This window comes from Serinus canaria, chromosome 2, assembly GCF_022539315.1.
Source record: "Serinus canaria isolate serCan28SL12 chromosome 2, serCan2020, whole genome shotgun sequence".
Taxonomy (NCBI): domain Eukaryota; kingdom Metazoa; phylum Chordata; class Aves; order Passeriformes; family Fringillidae; genus Serinus; species Serinus canaria.
This window is the reverse complement of record NC_066315.1, coordinates 43,696,228-43,723,732: the sequence shown is the minus strand read 5'-3', so window position 1 is coordinate 43,723,732 and position 27,505 is coordinate 43,696,228. Positions and strand designations below refer to the sequence as shown.

The window sequence follows — 27,505 nt, the reverse complement described above, 5'->3', positions numbered from 1 at the left end:
TGCAAGTGGAAAATAAAACCCCAAACTGAGCAGTGCTTTTATGGACAGAAGCACTGGACCATGAGAAAGGGTTCTATTTATGGGCCTTAATTAGCTTTTAATTTCTCTTGATCCATGTCATAGATACGTCCTCTCCTTATTCTTGTGGTGAGTTGTTTCCACTATGAGCTATTTAAAATCAATGTCTTCAGACCTGTGCATTCAGAGTTAACTTAGTTTCATTTAATTGCTTGTTTATTTATGTTCTTTGCTATGCTGCAAGGAAATGAGCATATTGGTGTTAGTAGAGCCACACTCCTGAGACTAACAGCATATCTGCTTGCACTATAGTTGCAGTTTTCTCCATGTAATTTTTTTTTACTTAGGATATATTAGGGTGTGAAATGACAGACCTAGAAGGCAAGGATCTGGGTAATAAGGAAGACTCTGCTGCTCCTGAAGAAGAAGTTTTTGGTGATGTATTGTGGGATGCACACGATGAACAAGAACAGATGGAAGCTTTTCAGCAGGCCTCTAATTCAACATGTGAGCTGGGATTTGAGAAAGTGAGTACATTATAAAGGTAGAGAAAGAAGGAAGAGAAAGTATTAACTCACTTTTATCCCTTGTTGGGCAAGATGCATTTCTACAGAAGACGCTGTGCCTGAGAGCATCCTTAAGGCTATCACTCCTTATGCTGGAAGAAGCCATATGTCTGATATAGATGGCATATTTCTTTTGTGGGAGAGATGCCAGTTGGTGTGTTGTTGAATGACATTGATGAAGAAGTAGTTGTTGTGCCTGCACTGGAGAAAAGCACTATAACAGTGTGCCAGAAGCAGAGCATCCTCTTAGACATTGGTCATCAGTCGAAAACATTCCTGAGTATCTATTTTTTCTTCTTCTATTTTTTTATTTCTCTTTTATTTTTCCCCAAGGAAATCCAATCTCTTTCTTGACACCTGGAGTTAGGTCTTTAGGAGATGGTTAATGAAAAGATTTCATCTCATCATGCAGTCATAAAAGAAGAACAAAGGAAACTTTATAGTGGAAAGCTACTGAATACCTCAGTATTTACTCATTACTGGAAATAATTTTTTAAAACTTTTCAAGTTGTGAGTATCAGGAATAGTTATATGTTGGGAAGATATAATGAATGTAGGAAGATAAGCATTAAAGTCATCACAGAATGTGGTGCAGTAGTTTATTTTGGCAGTGTTAACACAAGCATACATTTTCTGTTACTGCATCTAAATTCTTAGTACCCCTATTTTACTAGCACAATATATTCTTTTATTTCACCACTTCCTTATTTGTAATGGTTTGGAGGATTGTACCATCTTTACTACATTCTAGAGCAATAGAATAACAGAACATTAAAGAAAAAATACCAATGCATATCGAAATGCACCTCTGACTTTGAATATTTCTCCCAAGCAAGTGAAGGGTGTTTTGCTTTGGTTTATTTTGTTATCTGCTGCAATATTTTTGGATATTCATATGCTGTAAGAGCCTTTCTTTGTATGCTCAAAATAGTCATTCATGGCAGATGCCAACTTTTTCCTGGCAGTCATATCCAGTGCAGTGGAGTGGTTTGGGGAAAGGGTGGGGCAAGGAAGCCTGAACAAAGAACACTGTTACTTTACTATAATAATGCTAATTCCATTTATTAGCACTGAAGATTCCATTTTAAATAGGGTTTTCAAGAAAGTGTTAATTAATTCTGCACTTTTTTAGAAAGAGATAATAAATTCTGTGGTTTAAGTGTTTCCTTGCAATATCTATTTACCCTTGTATTGTATTGCGTTTCAGGTTTCTCCTTTACTTTAATTGGTACAGGCATTTTGAATCAAAATAGTTTACAATACCAGGCACTATATTTCTTCCTATAACACTGGACTATTTATAATGATTGCTTCTTTTTTATAGTATTTTGAACGTCTGAATGACCTAGTAGCAGCACCAGCACCAATTCCACCATTGCTTGTATCAGGAGGACCAGGCTCTGGGAAATCTCTCCTTCTGTCTAAATGGTAGTTCAAATTTATTTTTTTTTTAAATATGAATGAAATCGAAGAAAAGAGTTTCCATTATATTTCAAACATTGTATCAGTAATAAGAGATAAAATGGGGGCATTTACAAAGTGCTAACTTTATTGAAGCATCCTGGAAAGATTTGTGATATTTGAGTAGCTAATTTCATCTGGGCTGCCTTTGACAGCTCCCTGATGCCAGTTGCACCACCTTATGATAAGGCATCACTTACATACCTGTCTTTGCACAGCATTAAAATGTGGCTTTGATAGCTCAATTGTGTTGCCCTTCTCTCACAAACAAGAAGGGTCTGTAATAAAGAAAGAATCCTCATCATTTACCATAGACCATAGAATTTTATGGTCACTTGTATGCTATGAAAAAATTTGATGATAAATTGATGGTGTCATTGCTTTTTGAAAGTTTAGTGGCACATGACTGTTCATTTCCAGGAAGGGCACTTGCTAATTGCTATCAGTAATGGTGAGAGAAAAGATGGAATCTGACATTAGAAGTTCAATTGTAGCTCAGGAAATGTCTATCCTGTTTTGTAAGATAAACATGGAACATGTGTAGCTAAGATACTCCTTGGCAAAACTGATGCATTTTTTTTGAGATCTGTTTGCAAAATTAGAGTCTGTTGAGTCTTCTTTTTTGCTTCTCTTCTTTCATTAGGATTCAATTACAGCAGAAGCATTCGCCAAACACTCTAATTCTTTACCACTTTGTTGGGAGGCCCATGTCTACTAGTTCAGAGTCTGCATTGATAATTAAGCGCCTTACTCTGAAGGTAGTGCTGTATTACATGTGCTGCATCGCATCTTTGTGTGAGAGTCTGTGTGTGTGTGTGTGTGTGTGTGTGTGTGTGTGCGCGCGCAAAGATAACAATTCAGGTTCAGATCAGTCAGGGCTCTGGGCAACCTGGTCTGGTTGAAGATGCCCCTGCTCATTGCAGGGAGTTTGACTAGGTGGCCTTTTAAAGATCCTTCCAATCCAAACTCTTCTGTGAGTCTATGAAATGTAAGGCATTTTAAGATGAGGGGAATCTGATCCTATACACTTAATGTAGCTCTACTAAATAGCATCTCTGGGATATTCATAATAGATCAGCATTAGCAGTTGTTTCCAGTGACCTATACTGATGACTTATAAAACCATATAATTATAGTCCTTCCAAAATTCCCTGCCATCTGGCCAATGAGAGAGGCAGGTGGTACATCTTGTCTCTATGTGCTTAGAAACCCAAGGCTGTGCTGGCCACTTGGTACCATCTTGTTCCTAGACTAGGCTCTCTCCTATATTAATTTATTTTTAATTGTGTGCTAAATACGTGGGGAATAAGAAGGATCATTTTTGTGCCAGAGTCTAAACTTTCTTTTTTCCCTCACAGAGTGGAGCCTTGTAAGGGAAAAAGCAAGGGCCTTACAGTAGTAAAAACAGTAGAAAAATTAATTCAATTCTGCTATTCATGCAGTTTTCTCATCTGTCTTAGATGTTTTCCTGTTTAATCTGTGCAACTTAAAGTCCTTTAAGTCTTCATATTTCTTGTCTGTTGTGTAAAGGTTATCTCTCTAGAATTTACACACTGAGTTCAAGAAATATTCTTTGTTCTGCATATGCCAGCTTTCTGCATATACTAGCAGGAAAGAATTCTGTGTGAACTTGACTAGAAAAATTGCCCCCAAATTACATGGAGGTTTTTTTTGAGGCAGGAAGAGTGAGGTGTGGGGGGAGAACTACTTTTTTTTTCCCCTTTTGTGTCTGTAGGACTTCTTTCAACTATCCTATCTGATTTTTAAGGTTTAATTTCTTGTACGTGTTTATAATTCTGCAGCTTATGCAACACTCTTGGTTAGTATCACCTCTGACTTTCGATCCAGCTAAACTTCTGGAAGAGTTTCCCCGTTGGCTGGAAAAGCTTTCTGCACGCCATCAAGGCAGCATTATTATAATTATTGACTCTATTGACCAAATACAGGTATGTTTTCAAAATCTTTGCCATTTGTCAGTCTAACAGGAATCTTGACAATTGTAATAGGTTCAGTCATAGCTGAAACATGTAACATGTAACAAAAATATAAGTGTTTGCTTTGCTTTGAAGAAAACATATAGAAAATAGTTTTGTAAAAAGTGCAGTTGATTTATTTTTGTAGATAAATTTTTTTAGGATTGTTTTGGTATTTTTCTTCTAAATTTTATCTTTACACCTTAATATTTGAGGAGTACTTACCCAAAGATTCAAGACTGTGAGCTGACTTACTGGGCATGTAAATAGCCTGGTTTTTATGGGGTTAACATTTCAACAATAGTATTCTATCTGCTTTATTTAGTGTACAGTTGTGCTGATACACATAAGTGGGTCATTTAGTATTGTCTAGAGGACCAGATCATGAAAGATTTTAAAGGACTGGAGAATTTAAGACTCCTTTTATTGGGTTGCACAGTTAATGAAACATAGCAACTTCTGGCATTGTTTTGAGCAACCTCTGTATTAAGAAATGAAATTTTATTTTTAAGCAAGCTGAGAAGCATATGAAGTGGTTGATAGATCCTCTGCCAGTGAACGTGAGAGTGATTGTATCAGTGAATGTAGAAACGTGTCCTCAGGCGTGGAGGTATGTTATATTTCTGTGATATGACAAAGTATACTGGCCTAGAATTATTATTTTAAATTGTAGTTACTGATTGAAGAGCAGACAGATTTGTCAAGATGTGGAGATTAAATAAGATAAGATTTTGCAACCTATGAGGAAAATGAAAGCTTCTCTATTTTAGCTGCAATGACAGATTTTAGCTGTTGGAAAACCAGATTTTTGTATTACTGTGATGGATCTATCCACATGACTATGTGAAAGATGGTATTAAATGCAGTCAGATGCACATCAAGAACTGCAGTACCATGATGTAGATTCAGGATAAGGCTAAAAGTAGAAATTTTAATTCAGATTACTAGAATTTCGTAGTAGCAGGGAACAGCTTCAATTACTGCTTTGATATAAATCTTTTAAAAGCTCCGGAACTCTGATGTCTTTTTTTTTACTTTTTCATGCTATTTAATAGGTTCAAATATGAATTTTTTCTCTCTTACCAAAGGTTATGGCCCACTCTTCATCTTGATCCACTGCATTCCAAAGATGTTAAATCTCTCATTAGTGCAGAATGTAACTCTGCAAACGTTAAATTGACTAAAGAGCAGGTATGTCTTTGCAGTTTTTCTGAAATACCTAACTCTACTATAACTTCTAATAAAAACATGGAAAGATTAAATTAGCCCAGCTGCCAAAGTAAAGAATTATATTTAGCTAACTAAATATGATTGCTCAAGATAGCATGAAGTTTGAGCCTTATTACCCCATGGCTCACAGCCCTGAAACACAGATGGAACAACATAAATTTTTAACAGAAAAACTGTGCAGTTGCACATACTGCTGTAAATGTGATATTTTTTTTAGAATACCAGAAGGTTTAATTATGTTTTAATTAATTATTTTTGCATAATACTGTAACAATCGTTGACAGATTGGGAAAAACAGTATTTTACCTTTGCCCTCGAGATTGATTCTCAACCTTCATGTTAAGGCATAATGTTAGACCCTAACTCTTCATCTTAAATTCAAATGGCAATTTTCACTCATATGCTCCTATAGCTGGAAATGTGTGCAGTATTTTGTGTACTACTTACCATGTTGTAGTCTTCAGATGTTGCACATAAAAGAATATCTAGAACTTTTGTTTTCTTCTTAAACAGTGAACGTTTTATTTCCGTGGTTAGTTTCATCTCAGTTCACAGATGATTATTTAAAATGTTGTAGGAGAAGAAGCTTGAGAGACATTGTCGTTCTGCCACAACTTGCAATGCTTTGTATGTCACTCTTTTGGGCAAAATCATTGCTTGGTAAGTTGAGGTGTTTTGGAAATTACTGTGGTCATCACTAGATTAGAGGACTTCAAGTAGATTAGCCTTCTGAAATACTTTCATTTAATACAGAATAAATCTTGTTAGGAAAAAACTATAAAGAAGTTTTACTCTCCACTGACTCTGAATATAACAGGAATAGAAATCAGAGAGTTTACAGTCACCAGTTTGATACTAAGTGAATCCAAGTAGTTGTATCTGTTTGTTTTCAGCTCTTCTATTTTTATTTTATTTTAATTTGTTCTTCTTTATGGGTGTATCAGTTGCTTCAGTGGTTTTTAAAGGTATTTGGAGAATGTTGGTATTGTGTTGTTAAACAGTTAAATTCAGGTGTGTTTTATTTACTGATGTACCAGAGTTTGCCCCATAGATTTTTAAGGCTACAAGGAAGTTCAACAACAGTTTAGTTTAACTTCCTGCATATGGTCCTTAGCCTTGTAATTCCTGCTGTGGAGAAAATTAATCTTCCCTGTTGTGCAAGAGAATACCTAATAAGTGCATTGGCTTCTTATTAACCTAGACTTCATCTTGTTGAGAAAGATGCATTTTTAGTTAAGAGACTCCCAGAAGATGAAACACTAATTGGTAATTTACTCCGGGTGACTGATTTCATTATTTCTGTTCTTGTCCTGAAAACATGCTTTGTAAATGCATTAAATGAAATAGCAGCATGTGGGTTTATCTTTATCCATCCTCATGTTCCTACTTGTACTCCTGCTGGAGAAAAAAACATTGCAGCCTAAGTTTTTTAATAAAACTGTTGCAGCTATTTAGAAAAATCAGACAATATGACAGAAATCAGAAATTGGCTTGGAAGAACTCACCTCTTTGTTTAAATCTCACCAGGTGCTCTTGGACCCAGTAGAAATCCAGAGAATATTTGAGATAGAACTCTTCTGTCGTTTCAAATCAATCTTACTCAGCCAAATTTAATATGCTAAACTTTACCATTTTTTTCCTTCTGCTCAGTGTTGGAAATACAGGAAGTATTGATGAGATTCTTCAGCAGTGTTGCCAGTGTCAAGACACAGTGTCACTGTACAGGCTTGTTCTGAGATCAATTCAGGAATCATTGCAGAGTGATAAAGAGAAAGATCTTTTGAGAGAGGTAAGCAGAGAATGCATCACTGTTTCTACAGGTAACAAATACTCTTCCCTGTAAAGAGTTTTTCTTAACTTAAAAGTAAATACAAATTTATATTGGTTCATATGTATGATTCAGAGATTACTGTGTATTATTAGTATAGAAGGGACAATTTATTAATGTAATTACATCTATTGCATAACTATAGAATGTATGGCTGCTTTGAGTTAAATATCAACTGAGCTGTTGTCTCACAGAATAAAGCAGGGCTTTTTCACTATGATGTGATCCAGAATTAGCACTTCCTTGCTGATCACTACCATCATCTAGTGATTAGTTATGTTGAGCATAGTAAAGGCAATCAAAACATGGTGTCTTGTGAATACAGGCATTGCTTATTACATTTCTGACTCCTCTTCCTACCTCTGCAGAATTTCCCTCTTGTGCAAAACATTTTTTAAATTAGTACACAATACTCTTACTTGCTACTTCTTTGGTTCTGGCTGCATGAAGACCCTCAGCATATTTTACTTAGATAAAAGTTTCTCATGATAATGGAGTTACTCTCTCCCAGTGTTTTAGAGGAAAGACTGAGGAGCCATTTTTTTGTCCCAGAGTGTCCCATTTGGTGCTTTATCTATTAGAATATTAAACCATTAACACTGAGGTCTCTTCTTTGAGAGGATGGAAGGAGCTTGTATAGGCAGTGTTTTTTCCTTTGGCTATAAAATTATCACAGTGATAAACAGTATTTTTATTGAGATTTCAGTGTAACTAAGCTCTCCAGGTAATATTGCTAACTGTGTGAAATCTTGTTTTCTGCTTCATGCAGATACTGTGTGTCATTGGTGTCAGCCACAATGGGGTGAGTGAGTCAGAGCTGATGGAGCTTTATCCTGAGCTGACTTCTGCAGTGCTGGCCTCACTCCTTCATAGCCTGCACAAAATGTGTCTGCTGACATATGGCTGTGGTTTGCTGAAGTTCCAGCACCTCCAGGTAAAGTTTGTAATTCTAAACATGTGCAAGTGAAATTCCAACCCCTGGTTTTTTAGATAAGTTCTGTTGTTAGCTACCTAGGCCTTGAAATATGTGTTTGCTCATCCATTCTCCTTAGATTTAGAAACACCTTGAAAGCTACCAGAACTGTGATGAACCAGTATTGCTGAAAATCTGGCCTTTCAAACCTTCATAAATTTCTAATCTATTAATTGTTAACTCCATGTATCCTAGAAAACATTGGCTTCCCAAAAAAAACCCAAAGAAGAATTGAAAGAGAAAGGAATATTGCTTGAATAACCAGAGCTGTGGTCTAATGTAAGACAATTTGTTTGTAGTGCCTTTGTCATTGGAAGATTTTCAGTTCTGCAACATTAGATGTGTTTCATCACCCTGTGTATCATCAGCACTTAAACAAATTAAGTGCATTCTCTTTCTTTTAATTATACTCTCTTTCAGGCTTGGGAGATGGTAAAACTAGAGTATATGGAAGCAGGTGAAAATGTTATTTCTGCCTATAGACAAAAACTAGTGGAATATTTCACCATGCAGTTAAGGTAAGTCAGAATTCGTCAAGAAGTGCTAAATTGCAGATTTCATGCCTCATAGATATTTTGGTTTCTTCATATACTTTCTTTGAGTTTAGTAAATTATTATGGTAAAACAACTATGCAAAATTGTCAGCTTAAAAGTTTACTTGTTGATCTGTTGCTTTTTAGTCTTGGAAAAGAATGAGGTCTGTGAAGGGGAATGGGCCTATGATAAAGTGATTGTGGGAAAATGTAGGGCATGATGAATTTATACCATATCAGTTATTATGTGGTCTCCCAATAAATGCTAGGAAATTTGTGTTTGGGACTTGAAGCAGAAAACCACTTGTGTTCAGCAAGCAATGAGCACATAGATAAGAGCAGATCTGCTAGGACAACTGAACATCTACAAGCTCATATCCAGCTTGAAAACTGATTTGCATTTACATCCCAAGTTAGTGTCCCAGCTGTGGGCTGCTGTTTATTGCTCCTCCAAGCATCTGCTGTTGGGTAGGAAGAAGCCAAGAGGGCTGCAGTGTGCCAGACAAAGGAGGCACAAAGGGACAGTGGGCTGCAGTCCTGTTGGCAGGCATAGATTAGCCCATATGGGACGGAGAAGCAGCTTCCTATGGAGTGCCTGGGGGTTCCAGTGCCTTCTGAGGTGAAATAAAATGAACATATAAGAAAATGGAGTACATAGGTCTTACAGTAATCTGTCTGTTCAGACATTCAGGTGTGGAAATTGTATGCTTGACTGGTTTTCACATCAAATTGACAAGATGTTAGGCCTGTCAGAGTTTTAATTTACATTTGTTTTTCTCTCAATAGTCAAGACCGAGTGACTTGGAGAAGTGCAGATGAACTTCCCTGGCTCTTCCAACAGCAGGGTGATAAGCAAAAGCTACACAAGTGTCTTTTGAATCTCTTTGTATCCCAAAACCTTTACAAAAGGTACAAAGGTAGAAACTGCTTTGGCCATTATAAACATTTTATAGTAATTTTTTTGTCAATATAAATCAGAAATTGACAGATGCAAATACTTAAACAGTAGAGGCTGAAATGCTAAATGCTGTTTCCATATAAATAATGTATTTTTCTGTTCTGTTACACCCTGGGGGGTGGAAAAGGAATAAATATTGCTGTTGAATAGTGTTAGTCTCCATGGATAGTCTCTGTAGATGCTGTAGCATAACAACAACATTTGTGCACGTAGGCCTTTTTTCCTAAGCTAGCATCAGTCTGAATAGAGAGGTATCAGAGATAAGATTCTTTTCCTTGTTAAAACAGGGGACATTTTGCAGAATTGCTGAGTTACTGGCAGCTGGTTGGGAAAGATAAGAGCTCTATGGCAGCTGAGTATTTTGACTCTCTGAAAGAATATGAAAAAAGCAGTGAGGGAGAGGAAAGTATGATCTGCCTGGCTGATCTTTATGAGACCCTGGGACGGTTTCTTAAGGACCTAGGTCTTCTCAGTCAGGTAAGTACATTTAGAGGTCATTGTAACAGCAAAAACGCATATGAAGCAGAGCTCAGTGTGTGCTTTCTGTGGCAGTAGTTAAGTTATTGCAGCCTAGAGGATGCTGCCTCCTGCCCTCATGCTCTGGACTTGGCTGTTACAGGCTGTAGCTCCTCTGCAGCGCTCTCTGGAGATTCGAGAGACTGCGCTGGATCCAGACCACCCCAGGGTGGCACAGTCACTCCACCAGCTGGCAGGAGTGTATGTTCAGTGGAAGAAGTTTGGAAATGCTGAACAGCTGTATAAGCAGGCACTGGAAATCTCTGAAAATGCCTATGGAGCTGAACACCCTCGGGTGGCTCGTGAACTTGACGCACTTGCAACCTTGTACCAAAAGCAGAACAAGTAAGCTTAATTACACTGCTGGTTTTGTTTTATGTGGAGGTAGTACAAAAAAAAAATTAACAGCAAAAGTTTTCGTCCTGAAGCCAGAATTTTTCTTTGGTTCTCTTTTTTGAGTTTCATATGTTCAAATGCAACCATGAGCGTTCCCCCTCTATTCTTGTAGCAGGCCAACTTTTGTGCTTAGTTTAACAGAAAACTTGTAGAGATAAAAGAGAAACATTGCCTGTCCCTAATCATTTTGTAAATTTTATATTTGAAAAAAAGTGGGAATATTCTCAAGAATCTTAAATTTTCAAATCTGTGCACTTAAATAATTTAGATTCTTTCCAGCATACTTGTTGATACTACATTTGATATTCTTCTCACACTCCAAATAACTACTTTCAGATATGAACAAGCTGAGCAACTGAGGAAAAAGTCCTTCAAAATACGCCAGAAAGCAGCAAGGCAGAAAGGCAGTCTGGTAAGGCAGTACTTGATATTTAAGAAGAGGTACAGGGCGTGTTGGAGGAGCAGTGCTAAACAGATGATAAATTTTGTTCTGCAGAGCTGATAATGCTCCAGGGCTTTTGATAATTGTGGGCATAGGTAGTGAAGTACCTTTGCAGCAGCTTTGGTAACTGTCCTTTTAACTCTGCTGGAAAAGGAGATGTGTCAGTACAACTGGAATGGAATTGAAAGTGGTAAAGAAAGAAGTGGATATATACATTTCAGAGGTGTAGAATTACAGCTGATACAATTATGGGTCAAAGTCACAATGGAAAAAGGTGATCTCCAGAATAGTTGAGGCATTTATCCTACTAGTGAATGCAGTGCTTACTGCAGTGGAAAATCCCAGTAAAAGTATTGGTGACATACAGAGTTTTCCCGTTTTCTTCTCCTGTGTTGTTTTTCAACTACGAGGTTTCTCTTGTCATTTTTGAGCTAAGAGTTTATCATGTAATGCCTGTACTGTAAGAGTCCAACTAATAACTCCAGAGCTCAAGTTGTAGCTCTAATGAAAGTAGTAAAAACCCATAAAAATGTTGCTATTTCCACAGTGATTAAATAAGAATGAATTTGGTTCATGAATATTTGGTCTATTTCTGTAATGAGTTCTTCTGCAAAAATATTTTTATCAAAACTGCAAAGATCAAAAATAAGCAGTGTGTAAAAATGGCTGCACTTTTTACTTTGATTTATTTTGTTTGTAAGCATTAGCTTGTTTGCCCATTGTAAACAGATTGATGTGAAGCCTTGAGTAATATTTTATATGCATTTTTATGTGGTGTTTAGGATTGGAGGTTAAATTGATTTTAAGTTTTGAAGTTCCAAACCTAAGAATTTGATCTGAATTGGTTATTTGAACTGTGGAGTTTAAGCAAATTAGCATGTCTGATACAGGGAGAGAGGTGTGACTGCGCAGTAACTTGTCTTGCCTGGAAATTTTCACCAAAATTTCACATTTTTTGTGCAATTTGCTGATAGATTGTAAGTAAGCATTTGTCATGTAGCTCAAAAATAGGATTTTAGGAGGATTATTGTGCCAGTTTGGCACCAAACTAAGTCTTTTGGTTTTCTGTCTTTAGTGTTAAACTTTAAAAGTACTGGTGACTGGCTTACATTTCCTTCTTTTTGCTGTAGTGTGGTTTTGCTCTCCTGCGTCAAAGAGCCCTGCAACTGGAAGAGCTCACATTAGGCAAGGATACATCAGATAATGCTCGAACCCTAAATGAACTTGGAGTCCTCTACTACCTGCAGAATAATCTTGAGTGAGTTGTACTGATTGTGACGCATCCACTGAGTGTTCTCAGATGTCTGAACGGAGGCAGAGCATGGAGATCTAGCACTAAATGCAGACACATGATCAAATGCTTGTCCCTTGTTCATCCTACTGGCTTTTGTTCACTGTGAAATTCACTCCTATTTTCTATTTGGTGCTGTTGCCATGTAGGTATTTACCAAGTCAGTGAACTTCCTGCATTCAGAATTGATGTTCCACAGTTAGTCTTTGTTGCAAATTCCAGTTCTCCCTCAAACTTCTGCCTTCTCTGCTCAGCATCACTATTTTGTGACTCTCCTTTGCAGTGTTCATCTTTGAACAGTAGGATTGTTGTTTTTCTATGACAGTATTACAAGTCATGACCTAAATATTCATTGTGCTTGTAATCCTTCAGCTTTTACCCTTAAGTCCTGTTAAAAGCCAGAAGGGCAGGAACAACACAAAGGTGTTCTAAAAGCAGACAGAGATAAACAGGGGTGTTGAAGAAGGGGAATAAAAAGTGCAAGATGGTTCTGATTGTGTGTTTAACCACTCTTGACATCAACTTCTTTAGCTGACAGAGGAATCTAAGCTATGTGTTATGAGGGAATTGTAAAGTCACCTAAATCCCACTCTACCGAACTGAGTCTTTTCAGAGAACAGCTAAGTGCCCAGCAAAAAAGCACAGAGTGGGTTCTGGACATATTTTTACTTCCAGTTCTTCCTGTTCCTGATGTTTAAGGCACCTGTAGCTTTTGGAAAATTACAGAAGTATATAATTATTTAGGATCTGCATACAGAATCAGTGAAGGAATTGATTTTTAACAGTTGTTAGACATGGGGTTTTCATCAGTTTACCATCATGAAATGACTGATTATAGAGGAGCAATATTTTATCTAATTTCATGCAAGATTGTCCAATATTCCATGTTATTCATATGTAGTTCCTGTTAAATGCAACCTACTTCAAGAGTAGCTGAATCTCCACTATTTCATAGGTGAGAAAAGGTATAAACTTTGTTCTAGTGGAGGTTGAGGGAACTTTTTAAAATGGATATCCCTGCTCTGAACCAGCAAGTCCAAGACTTCATGTTGTTAAAATGAAATCAGTGGCAGAAGGGTATGTCAGTAAATGAATAATTATTTGTCACACATGATCCTCCAGCCCTTGCATAGAGTGAACACCTTTTGACACTTCTCTAAGAGCTCCAGAATTGAATCTACAGTTCTGCTTATAGATGGTCTTTTTTTCTCTAATGTAAAATGGATTTTTCTGACTTACTAAGATGACCTCTTGAGAGTAACATGACAGAGTTTGTGTGGATGTCACAATGAGGAGCTACCTAGTAATAATGGATGCTCTTTGTCTTATGGGGGGATCACCTGTAGTTTTGATAGAGGAAAAGTTTTACTTTACTGTACTTTAATTTACTTTACTTTTACTTTTACAAAGTAAAACTTTGCTGTAAAGCTGAAATGAAACAGTAGCACCCTACTGTAGTGAGATAAAATGTGCTCTTTGCTTCAGCGGTGACATTACACAGAGTCTTTTCTACTTTGTCAGTTCTGAACAGATTCTACTATGAGTTTCCAAGGCTGAGTTTGTTGTTTCAAACAGGCACTTCAGCCTGTACAGATGTTACCAGCTTTAAAATATTGATGAGCAAATATGTTGTGTAGGACAGCAGAGCTTTTCCTGAAGCGCTCCTTGGAAATGCGGGAGCGAGTGCTGGGATCCGACCACCCAGACTGTGCACAGTCTCTGAACAACCTGGCAGCCCTGTACAATGAGAAGAAGCACTATGACAAGGCTGAGGAGCTCTATGAAAAAGCTTTGGACATCAGGAGGAGAGCCTTAGCTCCAGACCATCCCTCCTTGGCTTACACTGTGAAACACCTGGCAGTGCTGTACAAAAAGATGGTGAGCAAACACCTGTTATCTCTTCTGATCACTTAAATTAACTGTAATGTCTTTGTCTTAATGGAAAAAATCATGTTTTAGGGAGTAGGAATAGTTCTTTTTACACAATGACCTTGAACTTCATAGTCAGTTTAAGGGCAACTTTTAGAATTATGAAGGAGATAGCAGTTCACAAATAAACTGTCTGGCTGAGCCACCTTCAACTTCTGTTGACTCAGTGAAAGATGAACATTACTCCTGTGAAAAAAGCACTCTGTGGAGTAAAATTAACAGGAGTATAAACTTCTGCATTTCCTAATTTCAGAATGTGTTATGAATATTTGTATATGGTTGCTGTAACCATTAGGTATTATTAGTTTAATAGTGATATATTGTTTCCAACAGTTGAATCAAGATCAAGTTCTGTAGGTTATAAGAATTTTACTTATTTTATATTTTCACATTTTACTGTTCTTCAAAGAGAAAAAAGACCTTGGTAATATCTTAGATCAAATTTGCTCATGTTTTTGCTAAATAATTCTTACCTGCTATTGTCTGCATTAAATGGTTTTGGGTCACGTTATTTTCTGCTCACTTCAGCTTCTAATTTTCCTGCTGCTGGAAGCTGCAAAATCACTCAATATTTGCATCAAAAACCTCTTTGCTAGTTTGAAGGAGCACAAATTAAAAGTCAGTGGAAACAATTATTTTGATCAAAGTACAAATGAAAATTCTTTTTACAGCCTTCTCAATGGGACACTTGTGGGCAAAAAATAAATTAAGAAAGGAAGAAATAGACCTAGCTGAGAAACACATTAACTGGGAGTTCAATATTCCCAGTATTTTGGAAAATTAGGTTCTAATAAATAGTCATGGTAGATAATCTATGCAGAATATACATATTATTTAGCAAAGTTATCCCCTTATTCTAGAACCAATTAGATCTTCTCCAAGGATTTTGTTTAAAATAGGTTTTGCTGTTACCATCTTGATACCAGAAAAATTAGTAATTTTTTCCCATGTTATTTCTAGGGAAAGCTTGACAAAGCTGTTCCTCTGTATGAGCTAGCAGTAGAAATTCGACAGAAGTCATTTGGCCCAAAACACCCGAGTGTGGCAACTGCTCTGGTAAACCTGGCTGTCCTTTACTGTCAGATGGTAAGTTTTTCATGCCTAACATTTATTTTTCCTGTCTTAGGCTTTTTTTATGACTTGTACCTAAATGAAACTAAAGAAACTTGATGGTATTGAAAAGGGAAATTTCTTACAGTATTTGCAAATTCTTGGGTTCCATTTTAAATGTTGAAAGCATATTTGGCAAGAAAAATGCATGCAGGGAAAAGATAATCCCTGTGAATGGTAGGCATGATAGTGCATATAGGATGCATTCATTTTGTGTGGCAAAAAAAAGCCTATGTATTACACATCTGTAACAAAGAAACTTTCTGCTACCCAAAGAAAAAACAGATTGAAGCTTTGCCTCTCTATGAATGTGCACTAAAGATTTATGAAGACAGCTTTGGCCAAATGCATCCTCGTGTGGGGGAAACACTGAAAAACTTGGCTGTGCTGAGGTAAGATAATATACTTCAACCCTCTAAATACAAATTACTGCATGAAACAAAACATCTGGGCTTGTGTACTTTCTAGGAAAGTAGAGAATTTTAAGTACACAACGTTGATAGTATGGTGTATATTTCAATTTAAATGAATTGAGACACTTGTTTTATTTGCTTGTTTCAAGTTTGTTTTGCTCTTTTCCAAAGCTATGAAAGGGGAGACTTTGAGAAGGCAGCTGAACTTTACAAGAGAGCTATGGAAATAAAAGAAGCAGAGACTTTGTTAATAGGTGGAAAAGCAACTTCTCGACACTCATCAAGTGGAGACACATTCAGCTTAAAAAGTGCATTATCACCAAACGCTGTGCTGGAACATGGACAAAGGTGATACAAACCTGCTCCAAGAAGAGGCAGTCTCTATTAATATTTTCAAGTAGACAAAAAATTACTGAGATAAATCCATTTTTCTGAGGATTATGTACTGTTTTGGGACTGACACCTGTCTTCATGAACTCTGCCTTAACTTTGCAGATTGTATGGTGCAAAGTGAGCTTCTTTCATTGTTCATAGGTACACACATTAGTTACTAGCTCAATTTGTAGCTAATACCAAAAACATGGACTTGATGCCTCCTAGCCTAAATGCAAGAACTATAGCAAATTAAGCTGAACCACTTGTATAAACTCTGAGGCATTTCTTACTTCTGTGTTGTAACAGCATGGCTTAGAGAATTTGTGTATTTTTGTATCATCAATCCTTCCTGCCTTTTTACAAGCCTTTAAAGTTCTTTCTGATAGTAATTTTGAACAAACTTTGAAAATACTGTTTAACCTCAAGTTTTACTTACAGGGTTATTTCAGCTTAAGCAAACTTCCATTCAAGGGAGTTGTGCAAAATTAAGTGGTTTCTGTGGGAAACTAGGGTATCTTAATATATCATCATCATCTACAGTTAAAGCTGTTGAAGGATTCCACTCTGTTCAATACAAATACTTCCAATGAGGAATCAAAATGAAGATGATTATGGCCAGATTTCCTGTTCTTAAACCTTTAGCAATACACCTACTGTTTAGTCTTACTGAATCCCTTAAAATACAAGAATGTTTGTATTAGCTGGGAAAAACTAGTCATGCAAAGTCAATTGCCATCAGATAAAGAAATGTTAATCAAATCTACCTGCCTGTTGTATTTCTTAATACCTGAGTCATTGGAAGAATCAGTCTGAGTTCTATTCTCATTCAGTCCATAAATGTATGCATAAGTTTAAATACATACTAAAAAAGACATTTTTATAAAATAAGAAATGTAAGTGCAAAATTATTTGAAACCCTACTGTAATATTTCAGAGGCAACTAATGTTAATTTGATCCAGTTTCAAAAATGCAAATGGCCTTCACTTCAAAGGAGTACTTGCCTTCCAAGTGTTTTTTCTCTTTTATAGCACAATTAAATATTACTCATTTCAGCCCTTTTTCTGATTAGGAGGAATTTAGTATTTTGGTAATGCAGTAACTTGGCAAAAGAAAAGGTATATAAAACTGACAGCACAAATTTAAAACCCAAATTTGATTTTTAAGATTAAAGTTTAGTTGAAAACAAAAATCAAAAATAGTTATTGAAGGTGTTATGATAGAGCACTGATAGTTGACATTTCGGAATAGCTCTCTGGATATTTTCCTCTCATTCAGCAAATGGGTTTGTAAGCAAAGCAACGGTTAACCACTCTTTTTCAGCCACCTTGAAAAGTTTTGAACATTGGAAGTTTCTTTGCAGGATTGTCACCAACTAAGAAGAGGAGCAAAAGGAAAGACAGACAAATGCACATGCAAAAAATCCCAAACAAAAATATTCAATCCCCCTCCCCTCCAAAACCTCAACCTACTCAGCTTGTGTGTGTTTATGTTGCCTGATGTTCTTAGACCCAGTAATTCTCTCCTCTAGAGAATTATCAGATGTCTGGTCTAGTTTGTCACATCTATTGTGATTTTAACATGTACAGTGGTACATCTTCCTCTCCTAAAAAGTTTCCCTTATTGTAGCTAGTTTAAATAAGAAGTTACTTTCTAGAGCCTCAGTGTTATTGTTGCTGACCTGTTACTCTTCTTCCATTGAGGAACTTCTCTCCAACTTCCTCGTTGCTTATAGGGTTGGTTTTGGAATAAGAAAAAGAATTAAAATAAAAAATGAGTCTCTCAAAAGCAGCAGATCCCAACCATCCATTGTCCTTTAGCAAAGAGGGTGAGGAATCCATGTGCCTACCCTGTGAACCCAAAGAAAGCTTATGAGACAGCTTCCATGGAGCTGTACCTCATGGACAGCAAGGAAAAGTCATTTCTATACATGGGATATGCCAGATAATACTTCTTTGCAGAACTCCACCTCAAAGCAGAAGGTCACCAGTTTCAATGGAGATTTAATTTCACTGTCAGAATATCAACATCTTAATAATGTTCGTGAGACACTATAAAAACTGAACACTTTTAGAAGATTGCCAAATAAACAAATCTGGACTTAATCATGGCAATGTACTTTGATTTGTAAGTTCATAACCAAGGAAGCAATAAATATTCTCTTGTGTTTTACAGTTAGAGTACATTATACTCGTAAATATCTTATTAATTAAAAAAAATTCTTAGTGCTGCTTTTTTGGATGTTGTTTATTTTTAAATAATTTTAACCATTGATACATACAATTATCTTCATACAATTATTCATTTTCTGATTATATCAAATTTTTCTTGTATATACAAGCTGAAAGTCTAAAAGTAACACAGGAACCATTTTGTTTGTATGCCCTCTAACAGGGCATACGAAATTGTATTAATTCCCTCATAAAAGTTTACTTGAAGCTGCCTCTCATAAAGCTGTCAATCCTGTAATAGCAGCCATGTCAGCCAAATAATTAAGAGTCAGGATGAACTGAGCTGTTGTAGAAATGAGTCAGCCATTTGCCTCAGGATCTCCAGATCCACACAGCTGTGTGCCTGATTTCTACTGTTCCCAACAGAAAGGTCAAAGTCACATAGAAATGTAAATAACATGTGACACTGGGTCAAGCTAACATAACTTAATGACACAGACTCAAGTATCTACCTTTTTATGGTCTCATTATTCTATTTCCTATCTTTCTTTGCAGTTCATTTCTAAAACCTGGTTTCTCCAAAACAGAACTCAATCCAAAAAATCCACTTCAATTTTACAGTATAATGCCCCACACTCAAAACCCACCCAAAATCTCCCTCACTGGTTTTAGAAGTGATTTTTCTGTGTATAATATAATTTTATGTCAGCTGTGGAGGAAACTGATTTTGAATTTTGTAACCATTACTTAGAAATGAATTTTTTTTTTTAACTAATTTTCAGTATAAAATTTTAAGTATAACTAACAGGTATTCATTCAGCTGTCCTAAGAAACAGAAGCACTACCATGGTATTGCTCTTTTCATTTTAGTGGGATACTACTACTACCATTACTAGCTGGCTGTGTGTTGGCTGCATCACATCGTGGAAAAGATTTTTGAAGAGCCCAATTTGGAAATATTTGTATTATACTGCCAAGGCTGAAAGAATGACCAAGTTCTGGATCAGATGGCCACGGTAGTTAAAATATTTGAAACTGATCCTTCCAGTTCTACAGGGTACTGGTGCTCCAGGATGCAAATATTTACAGGTCAGTTTAACACGTGGCCATTTAAAAGGTTATATGACTGTACTTGTACTTATGTAATTTACAAGACAAATACAACAGGTGAGCTACTCCAGTGGAGATATTTGCAAAACTAAAAATTTATAGCATCTAATTTTAGAAGACTTTCTATGCAAATTCAGACTTATATTCCTTAATATAGCCCAAGTGATGGGGAGTAATCAGAATTATAGCTAAACTTTCAGTAACCAACAAAAATATATTATTTAGACTTCTGAAAAGGTAGACAAAATCTCCAGTTCTTTCCAATGTTGCTCATCATTTTGTCATGAAAAGCATCTGTCAGACAAAATAGTGGCATGCTGCTAATGTAATAATACCAGAAGACTTCACCTTCTTACAGTATACTCAAAACATCACATACAAAACATAGGCAGCTGCTTAAGGACAAGCAGCAGTAAAACACTGATATAGAAAATTCCATCCCAGGGATATTTAAGGCAGATGAAAAGGCTTATATGTTCCCATTACTCAGAAAAAGTACCCACAGCATGATCAATGCCAAGACTTTAGACCAGTGAATGACAACCAAGTAAAAGTGCTTGGAAACTCAGGAGCAGCACCATGAAAGAGGCATTATCATCTGCCTTCCACCCACTCAGTCCACTCCAGCAGATTTCATCCTTCCCTTGGCCCTGTTCTATGTGCTATTCTCATCACATGATAGGGCATATAATGTGCCGTGCCTGCTTTTTTAGTTTATCCAGGTCCTTTTATTTGCCACTGAATATCTGGACATTAGCAATGCTGAGAAACTAAAATTTAACAGTAGCACAGCTCTATCTGTTAATAAAGACATGATGAGAAAACAGAATATAAACAATGTAAGTCTGTGTCCTTCCTGCCCCTGTAACAATTCTGTTTCATCAGAAAAGTAAAGGTAAGCTTCAATGGAAGTGAAAAAAAGGAAAAAAAGTAAGTCTGGTCTTCTCAAAACCCAATGTCCATCCAAACTCATGAAAGTTGTTCTTAATATTTGTTTTTCTACATGTTTCTCATTTTGGCCATGAGTTCTTCTAGGCTTTCTTCAGACTCTGCTACTGTCTCCCCAGTTAATGAATTCTCTTCCTGTTAGGAACAGGAAGAAAAAGTTGTTAACAATAAAAGTCAACAAAAAAGCCCCCACAGATCAGGTTTATTGCTGTTCCACCATACCATATTCCTAGAACCAGGCACTCAGTTGTGAGATTAGGCCTAAGTGATTATAAGCTTCAATTGTAAAATATTTTGAATAGGAGTAAGGATGTTCTTACTGCAGTACATTCAGATTCTTGTTCCCCAGGTATACTCACTGCTCTTTGACTGCATACAGCTTTCACAAGATATGTATGGGAAAAATAAATTAGTCACCAAAATATCGACTGAGAAATTGACATTTGCTGTCCTTCCCCCAGCCCCCAAACGCATTAATTCCTATAACTTCAGCAGTACATTCACAATAGCACCCACACTTAAAGAAGTATCTGTCCCAGAAACACAAAACTGGACCATAAAAAGGAATAACCAAATGAACTGAGGTCACATTTCACTGGAATTGTTCAAGATGGAATTCTGTTTTAGGTTTAAAGGGTAACCAAACTGGCTGGTATTATAAATTTAATCTACAATGTATATTTCAAAAATTCATAAAGAATAAGTTCATTACCTTGTCTGGGATAGTATATGCTACACTAATTCCCTCAGGAAGCTCAGGTACTGGGCCAGATGCAGCCTTCAGCTCAGCTTCTGAAATTTCTGATACTAATTCAATGCCTTTGCATTAAAAGGAAACAAAAACTCCATTAGAAGTTAGAAGAAAAAGTTCTTTAAACACCAAATTGTCACAGTAAGGGGAAAGATGCAGCTACTTTCTAAACACAGAATTAAATTAAACTAGAAACACCTTTGATTTCAACTTCATTCCATTACCAATAGAAAATATTTTCCCATTACAATATATGAAATAATTCTATATAGGCAACTCATGAACCAGAATGCCATCTCTTCCTTGTCCTTACCATTTAAACTTCACCATAAGGACACTTCTCCCAGTTGTAAGATAAGATTATTTTCTATAGCATATAATAAACAGAACATATATCTCCAGTCTTAATATGGTTATATAAAACACATTTACCAGTCCTTAAGATAATTCCTTCTAATTTAAAACCCTCAGAGGAATGTAAAAATCCATGGGATGCCTCAGCACAGTGGTTATGGAAATGACAACTGCTCTTTAGTATATTTAAAAGGAATATGCAGTTAACACATCTTCTTACATCTCTCTCATCTTCAAACCACCTTCTGAGAAAGTTTTTTATTCAAGCAGCAGCTACATTTTGAGCCTAAAACCTGTACATTGCACTAAAAACATATCATCAAGTTGTGGTAAAATTACTTTCAAAACCTGGGAAAAGCCAAAAGAAATTACACAGTGTAAGTTATAAAATATAGGAACTAAAAAAATTCTATGTACCCAAAACTGAGTTCACCCAAAATGAATCTCAGTATTGGGAAAATCATTTAGTCCCCAGGTGATGACTTACCCCAGTCATTGTCTTCGTGTACTATTTCTTCTTCCTTTTCAATTACTTCTTCTTTTGGTCTTGCAGCTTCTTTTTTCTGGAGGGAAAACACAGAAAACCAATCCCCTCAATAACCAAAATTTAACAGTCCAATTTCCAAAAACAGCAAAGAAGTTCAAGCCTAATAGTCACATTTCTTCCAATATGCAAGATAAAAAGGTTCTAAATGGTGACTGTTTAGGAGCAAAAAGGCAGAATACCTGCAAGTTCAAAAAAACTACCAAACCCATTAAGACTCAGAAACATATGACTGCTAGAAAAGTTTGCATTCAGTTAAGTAGTATTTTCTTCTACATAATTGTTCAACCTTTCTTCCCACCCTTTATTTTAAGATAACTGTAAGTACTGTATATTTAGAAACACGCGCAACCATCTGAACATGAGTGCTGCAAACTAGAGTCGCAACGAACATTTTCTTTTACTACAGATTTGCAACTTGTTTTGTTCTCTAAGAAAAGGAAGAGAAAATAATTGACCCACAAACCCAAATCGTTTTTACCTTATAATTTTCTTGCTGTTTTCTGCAATTGTGGTCACTACATTGGGGGTTTGGCTTCATGGACATAGTTGGGAAGAAATCCTGCATTGCATTGTAACCAAGATAATAACTCACAGTACCAAAATTTAACAGGTATCTAGAAACACAGAGAAAGAAGGAGCTTGTTAGACAGGTGCAAACCTAAAACTTCAGCCGATTAGGGAATAATTTTTCCTCAAAGAACTTTTAGAATACACTTTCAGACTCATGGAGTTGTAATGTGAGTTACTGTAATTGCCTTAAATCCAGTTATGCTGTAGTCAGCTGGCAAGAGAATAACTGGATCAATACAGAATCCCATCTTCTCATGGTGTGTGAGAATAACTCAGCTACAGGCAAGATAAGTAATTTATTCTTTGTCCATGTACAAAATTCCAAAGACAAGTCAGCACTGTAGCATTTTTTATGTATAACTTAATGATGCCAAATCAGAGCATGTTTAAATATTTAAATAATTCGCTGTACACATCAAATAGCAACAACTCAGTCACTTACTTAAGAACATTTTGCACAAGCATTCCTGCCACAACACCCATGGTTGTAGGAAGACTGGCTGCACAAACTCCTTCTCGTTTCAATGTCTTCTCATCAATATTTGCAGCTACCACCAGTGGAGGAGCACACTAAGGGGCAATAGAGAAAATAAGCTGTAAAAAAGCATTCAAGAAATCCCACAGATCACACAGAATTTTAAGGTACTGCATCAGCTGTGCCACTATCAAATTCAGAAGGCCAGCTAATCTTCACATTCCCAGTCCCAATCCAAAGGGCAAGTGAGCAATCCAGCAGAGCACCACATACCGCAAAACAAGCAGATTCACCAGGGATGATCAGCTGGATGTGTCCTGACACTGCATTTTCACTCACTCCAGACTCCATCCAGATTTGTCCAAGTTCATTGCAGGCCTTATAAACACAGGAATACACTTGTCAGCACTGCAGAAGTTTAATGAAAAGAATAAGAACCCAAACAACTGTGAGTGATGAAACAGATTCATCTCCCTGCTTTCAGGCAAAAAGGCTATGGTCAGAAAAAGGTACATGAAGAAACAGAAGAGAAATTATTTATCAAAGGACAAATCACACAGCAAATAAAGTTGCCCTCATGAAACCAGCCCTTTCTGCTTTCCTGAGGACCTGAGATGTTCTAACAATACAGACATTAGTGACCCAGTCACAGCACACTACAGAATATAGTTCCACAAATTATTTTTAGAGGCTTGGGTAGAGTGTATCTGTGTGCCTTCCCTGCCTGCAATTTATGGATCAAGTCAGCTGAAGGGTAACAGAAAACGTACATTTGGCAAAAACCCTACATTGGCTGCTACTATAAAGAAAAAGAGTTTGATTAAATAAACACCATTTTTAGTATACAAAAACTCATGTGAGGTATACAATTAGTTATAGAAACTCTTTGTAAGATTCAACATACCAGCCTTTGAAAATACTGTTATATAAACAGAGTAATTAGAAAAGACAGAGTTTATGATACTTCGATCTTTTACTAACCATTAGCTGATAGTAACTTCAAAGTCTTTAGTGATATTTATACACATAAAATGGGTTTATAAGAACTGGGTAAAAGCTCAGATTCCTCGAGCCAAGGGGGACATTTCCTAGGAGATTGTTTTTAAGTTCATGTTTTTTCTATAGTTCCACAGCTCCTAACATATTTGTAGGAGACAACAGCCTCCCACAAGCTGGAGCCTTTGGTGGCCTTACCGTGTTAATTGCCATGCGAGCTTCAAAGTTGTCCACGCAGCTTAGAACCAGATCCACAGGCTTCCCTTCCTCCAGTGCACCGTTACTGGAACGAGCATCAGAAATTTACATGAAATTGCCAGCAGAACAAAACACCAACATGGTAACCAACATGCTGCTTTAGAGTACAGAAGACCAAGAAAAGTGAATTTCTAACAAAGCTTGTGCAAATGCAGTACCAGACACAACCAGCATCTTAGATCTGCAATAGAAATAACACCATGCTGAGGCTGGGATTTAAATATATGGGCATTTTAGACTCTTTTATATAGTATGCACTCACAGTATGAAGTATTGGAGAATTGCATTTTTATACAACAGAACTGCAGATGGTCTAAGTTATTTCAGATCTCTATGAGATCCACTAGTAACTACTTTCTTCTTCATTTTATAACTCATATCTGAAAATTACTACAGAACACTCAAGATATGATCTGATCTGTTTTCCATAACACATCTAGGCAGGAAGGCCTTCATATACACACATTTCCCAGAGGTTTTAAATTGGAAGTTATTAAATTGAAAAAGGGCCCCAACAAGGAAAACGTGAAGCTGTGTAGAATCACACATCAGCAGAAGTTAGCAATATGCTAAAATTGGGGGATTTTACCTTATTCTATCCATGAAGTGCTCAAAGTTGTCCAGTGTTGTGATGTTGTAGTTATGTACTTCAAACTGAACATCAGGATTAATATCCCTTAGGGAGGAAATAATAGGAGTCAGTAGTAAAGAATACAGTGATAATTTGCATTCTTCTCCCTAACTTCCCAAGTGTTGCTACAGTCTTAAGTTTCCACTCTGAACTCTAGAATTCACCCATATTTGTCAAAGATTCAGATTAGATAAGAAAAAAACCCACAACATATGGAAGTGGCATCATTTATAGCAAACTTCTGAGCAAAACTGGCTATACTTAAAAAGTAGGCTCACATTAAGGTTTTGGCCAGTACAAAAATGTCTTTGAAGTATCAATCATCCCCACAAATATTTTATGATCAAATCCCCAAATTAGATCATGCTCCTTTGCAAGTAATTAAGAGTGAAACATTGGTTTTCTGGAGCAGCATCCTGGCTAAATACATTTTGATACCCACTCCTCCAAGTTATACCTCAAAGTATGTTCTGCTGCTTGCACTTTACTTAATCCAGCTTGATGAGGTTGGAAGAAGAGTCTGTTCATGTTTGCCAGTTCCACTTTGTCATAATCAAACAGAAGTAGCTACAACAAAGATTGTTTTAACACGTGTGAATCTCCAGAGACTCTGCAAACAGCACTGTGGCAAATTTGAACAACAGAACTAATTCTAAAACCAAAGCCATAGAAAACTGCCCCAACCAAACTCCCTCCCTCAGAGGCCCATTTAGTTCACATACAAGAGATACAAACATCATAAGGACATGAAAAACTGAACCAATCTGTTAAGTCATTAAAACTAAGAATATTCAATAGATTAAGCTATATGAACAGTATCACATCTATTATCACCTTCTTACTTGCTGCCACATGACAAACTAATGTTTGTGACAAAGATTTCTGTTTGTCATCTACTACATTTCAGTTGCACAATATAAACTTGGTTCTTATAAGACTTTATGTGAAATACCCCCTCCTTTTCTTTATTGTGTTTTCCTTTGGCAATAATCCTTTTGGAGCATGAGGATTAGAGAGATGGGTTCATATAAGAATATGGAGATGACACACATCCAAACAAGAATCATTCACATGATGATCAGGCCCTAAATAAATGAATTTTACCAGCATAATAAAATACAGACTCATCATGTGCAATGTTTACACAAGTGCTGCTCTTGAGTGTTTTCATCACATTTTTTTATTTGGGTAAAATCAAATCAAATTCTTTATGAAGAGGACTGGTCAATCTACTGTAAGGATAATAGACAGAAGAATAAAAAAACTCTCATTACCTTACCAATGCCACACCTTGTCAGCATTTCAGCAGTCACACTGCCAACGCCCCCCACACCTACTACTGCAACTGTGAAGGTACGGATTTTCTGTAGGAAGGAATAATGAACACATCAGTATCTCAAAAGTGGTTCTCCCAGGGAAAAAATGCAAACAGTGTTTCATTACAGACAGAATCCTACCTCATAGTCTTTGACAATCCCCATTCTTTTTAATGCCATCAAGCGACTACAAAGAAAAAAGAAACGCAATGTTAACACAGAAAATGTTCTTTACGTTCCTAACAACAATTTTGTTTTTCAGTTATTTAAAATCTCTTTTGCTATAGAAATAACCTCACCAAACAATAAATGCAGGCTGGCTGTTTCCACTGCAGTTGTGGCTGCCAGCTGGGTACAGTCTGAGTGACAGAGTAGATGCTTTTCTATTTGCCCCAGAGTCCTAACCCTGCAGAAACTCATGCACCTATTCCTCTGGTAATATTGATGAAATCAGGAGGACACAGATATTTTTTCAACTGAATCCCTCATTTACAGAATGAAAAGTGACACTTTTTTTGGTGATGAACCATATGGCAGCAAACTAGTGAAGACCTGCACTGTTTTCTAATCGATTGGATTAGATTAACATAACATTAAAAAATAAATAGAGACTATCAGGTTTTGAGGATAACTGAAAGGATTTTAAAGTAACATTTTATCCCATTATGGCATTTTTTTATGAAAGTACGAGTATCAATGTGTATGAAGGCATAATAAAACCAAACCCAAACCAACAAAACAAAAACCAAAAAAACATCAGATTTCTAGAAGGAAAGGGGTCTCTAAAGCTCAAGAATTCTATAAACCAACTTCTAAAATAGGCAATTTGGAGGAACGAGAATAAGACCTCATATAATACCAACAACTGTCTCATTTACTAGCAACCTAGCTGAAAAACACAAGGTTTTCAAATTTTCTCCCTCCTCGCCTGTATTGTAAAGCAAGATAGTACAAAGCAAGCCTGACATCCAGCCCTGCCAGCCCTGCCAGGTGGGAAACCCGAGAGCATCCCACTCGGAGCACCTGCCCGACACCCTTCCGAGCACACCCAGCCCCATCCCCGAGATTCCCACCCGTCCGAGCCTCTCCCGCTCCACCCGTTCCAGCCCAGGGCCTCCCCCTTGCCCATGCTCCGCGGCCCGGCAGAGCCCCCGCAGCCCTCAGAGCCCCCCAGGGCACCTGTAGGGGTTGGAGTCGGTCACCTCGGCGCTCATGGTGTCGATGCGGGCCCGCGCCGCCGCCCGCCCGCGCTTCTCCCGGGCCAGCTCCTCCTCCAGCTCCCGCACACGCTGCTCCAGCCGCTCCAGCCGCCCGGGATCCGCCATGGCAGCGACACGTCTGTGCCCGGCCCCGGGAGCTTCCGGGAAG

The 27,505-nt window shown here is 37.0% G+C and overlaps 2 protein-coding genes across 5 annotated transcripts in view; one reads left to right on the top strand and one right to left on the bottom strand.

Moving 5' to 3' along the window:
- The window catches only part of NPHP3 (nephrocystin 3), a 27,834-nt gene extending 7,609 nt beyond the window's left edge, over positions 1 to 20,225 (top strand). Inside the window, exons 9-28 of one of the 3 annotated variants that reach the window (XM_050971568.1) lie at positions 366 to 545; positions 1,909 to 2,012; positions 2,689 to 2,803; positions 3,848 to 3,991; positions 4,531 to 4,628; positions 5,107 to 5,209; positions 5,826 to 5,908; positions 6,899 to 7,037; positions 7,846 to 8,010; positions 8,470 to 8,567; positions 9,369 to 9,491; positions 9,828 to 10,017; positions 10,160 to 10,401; positions 10,789 to 10,864; positions 12,025 to 12,152; positions 13,823 to 14,063; positions 15,075 to 15,200; positions 15,501 to 15,616; positions 15,809 to 15,985; positions 19,052 to 20,225. In XM_050971568.1, the coding sequence (XP_050827525.1) occupies positions 366 to 545; positions 1,909 to 2,012; positions 2,689 to 2,803; positions 3,848 to 3,991; positions 4,531 to 4,628; positions 5,107 to 5,209; positions 5,826 to 5,908; positions 6,899 to 7,037; positions 7,846 to 8,010; positions 8,470 to 8,567; positions 9,369 to 9,491; positions 9,828 to 10,017; positions 10,160 to 10,401; positions 10,789 to 10,864; positions 12,025 to 12,152; positions 13,823 to 14,063; positions 15,075 to 15,200; positions 15,501 to 15,616; positions 15,809 to 15,985; positions 19,052 to 19,121 (2,718 nt within the window). In that variant the 3' untranslated portion in view covers positions 19,122 to 20,225. Of the gene's footprint in view, positions 1 to 365; positions 546 to 1,908; positions 2,013 to 2,688; positions 2,807 to 3,847; positions 3,992 to 4,530; positions 4,629 to 5,106; positions 5,210 to 5,825; positions 5,909 to 6,898; positions 7,038 to 7,845; positions 8,011 to 8,469; positions 8,568 to 9,368; positions 9,492 to 9,827; positions 10,018 to 10,159; positions 10,402 to 10,788; positions 10,865 to 12,024; positions 12,153 to 13,822; positions 14,064 to 15,074; positions 15,201 to 15,500; positions 15,617 to 15,808; positions 16,772 to 19,051 lie in introns of those variants that run through there. The other 2 variants (XM_030233543.2, XM_009086180.4) reach the window with 2 other exon arrangements.
- UBA5 (ubiquitin like modifier activating enzyme 5) lies at positions 18,237 to 27,505 on the bottom strand. Of its 2 annotated transcripts, XM_009086179.4 has the most exons (12): positions 27,317 to 27,505; positions 26,279 to 26,324; positions 26,096 to 26,185; positions 25,279 to 25,388; positions 24,780 to 24,866; positions 24,131 to 24,215; positions 23,210 to 23,314; positions 22,904 to 23,031; positions 22,370 to 22,505; positions 21,832 to 21,907; positions 20,952 to 21,058; positions 18,237 to 20,374 (listed from the first exon to the last, which is right to left on the bottom strand). In XM_009086179.4, exons 1-12 carry the CDS (start codon positions 27,460 to 27,462, stop codon positions 20,291 to 20,293), a joined length of 1,200 nt encoding a protein of 399 aa, XP_009084427.2. In that variant the 5' UTR covers positions 27,463 to 27,505; the 3' UTR covers positions 18,237 to 20,290. The 2 variants fall into 2 exon arrangements, with proteins under 2 accessions (XP_009084427.2, XP_050827529.1); XM_050971572.1 differs by lacking the exon at positions 27,317 to 27,505 and having other exon boundaries at positions 26,101 to 26,185; positions 26,279 to 26,321.

What these genes read in the sequence shown, in the direction of transcription:
- UBA5 (XM_009086179.4), bottom strand. Translation starts at nt 27,462, where the DNA reads ATGGCGGATCCCGGGCGGCTGGAGCGGCTGGAGCAGCGTGTGCGGGAG. An exon ending in GTGAATCTGCTTGTTTTGCG is followed by an intron (nt 23,032 to 23,209) that starts GTATGTGGTGCT and finishes ATTGCCCCTTAG; the next exon opens with TGTGCTCCTCCACTGGTGGT. An exon ending in AACAGCAAGAAAATTATAAG is followed by an intron (nt 21,908 to 22,369) that starts GTAAAAACGATT and finishes TTTTCCCTCCAG; the next exon opens with AAAAAAGAAGCTGCAAGACC.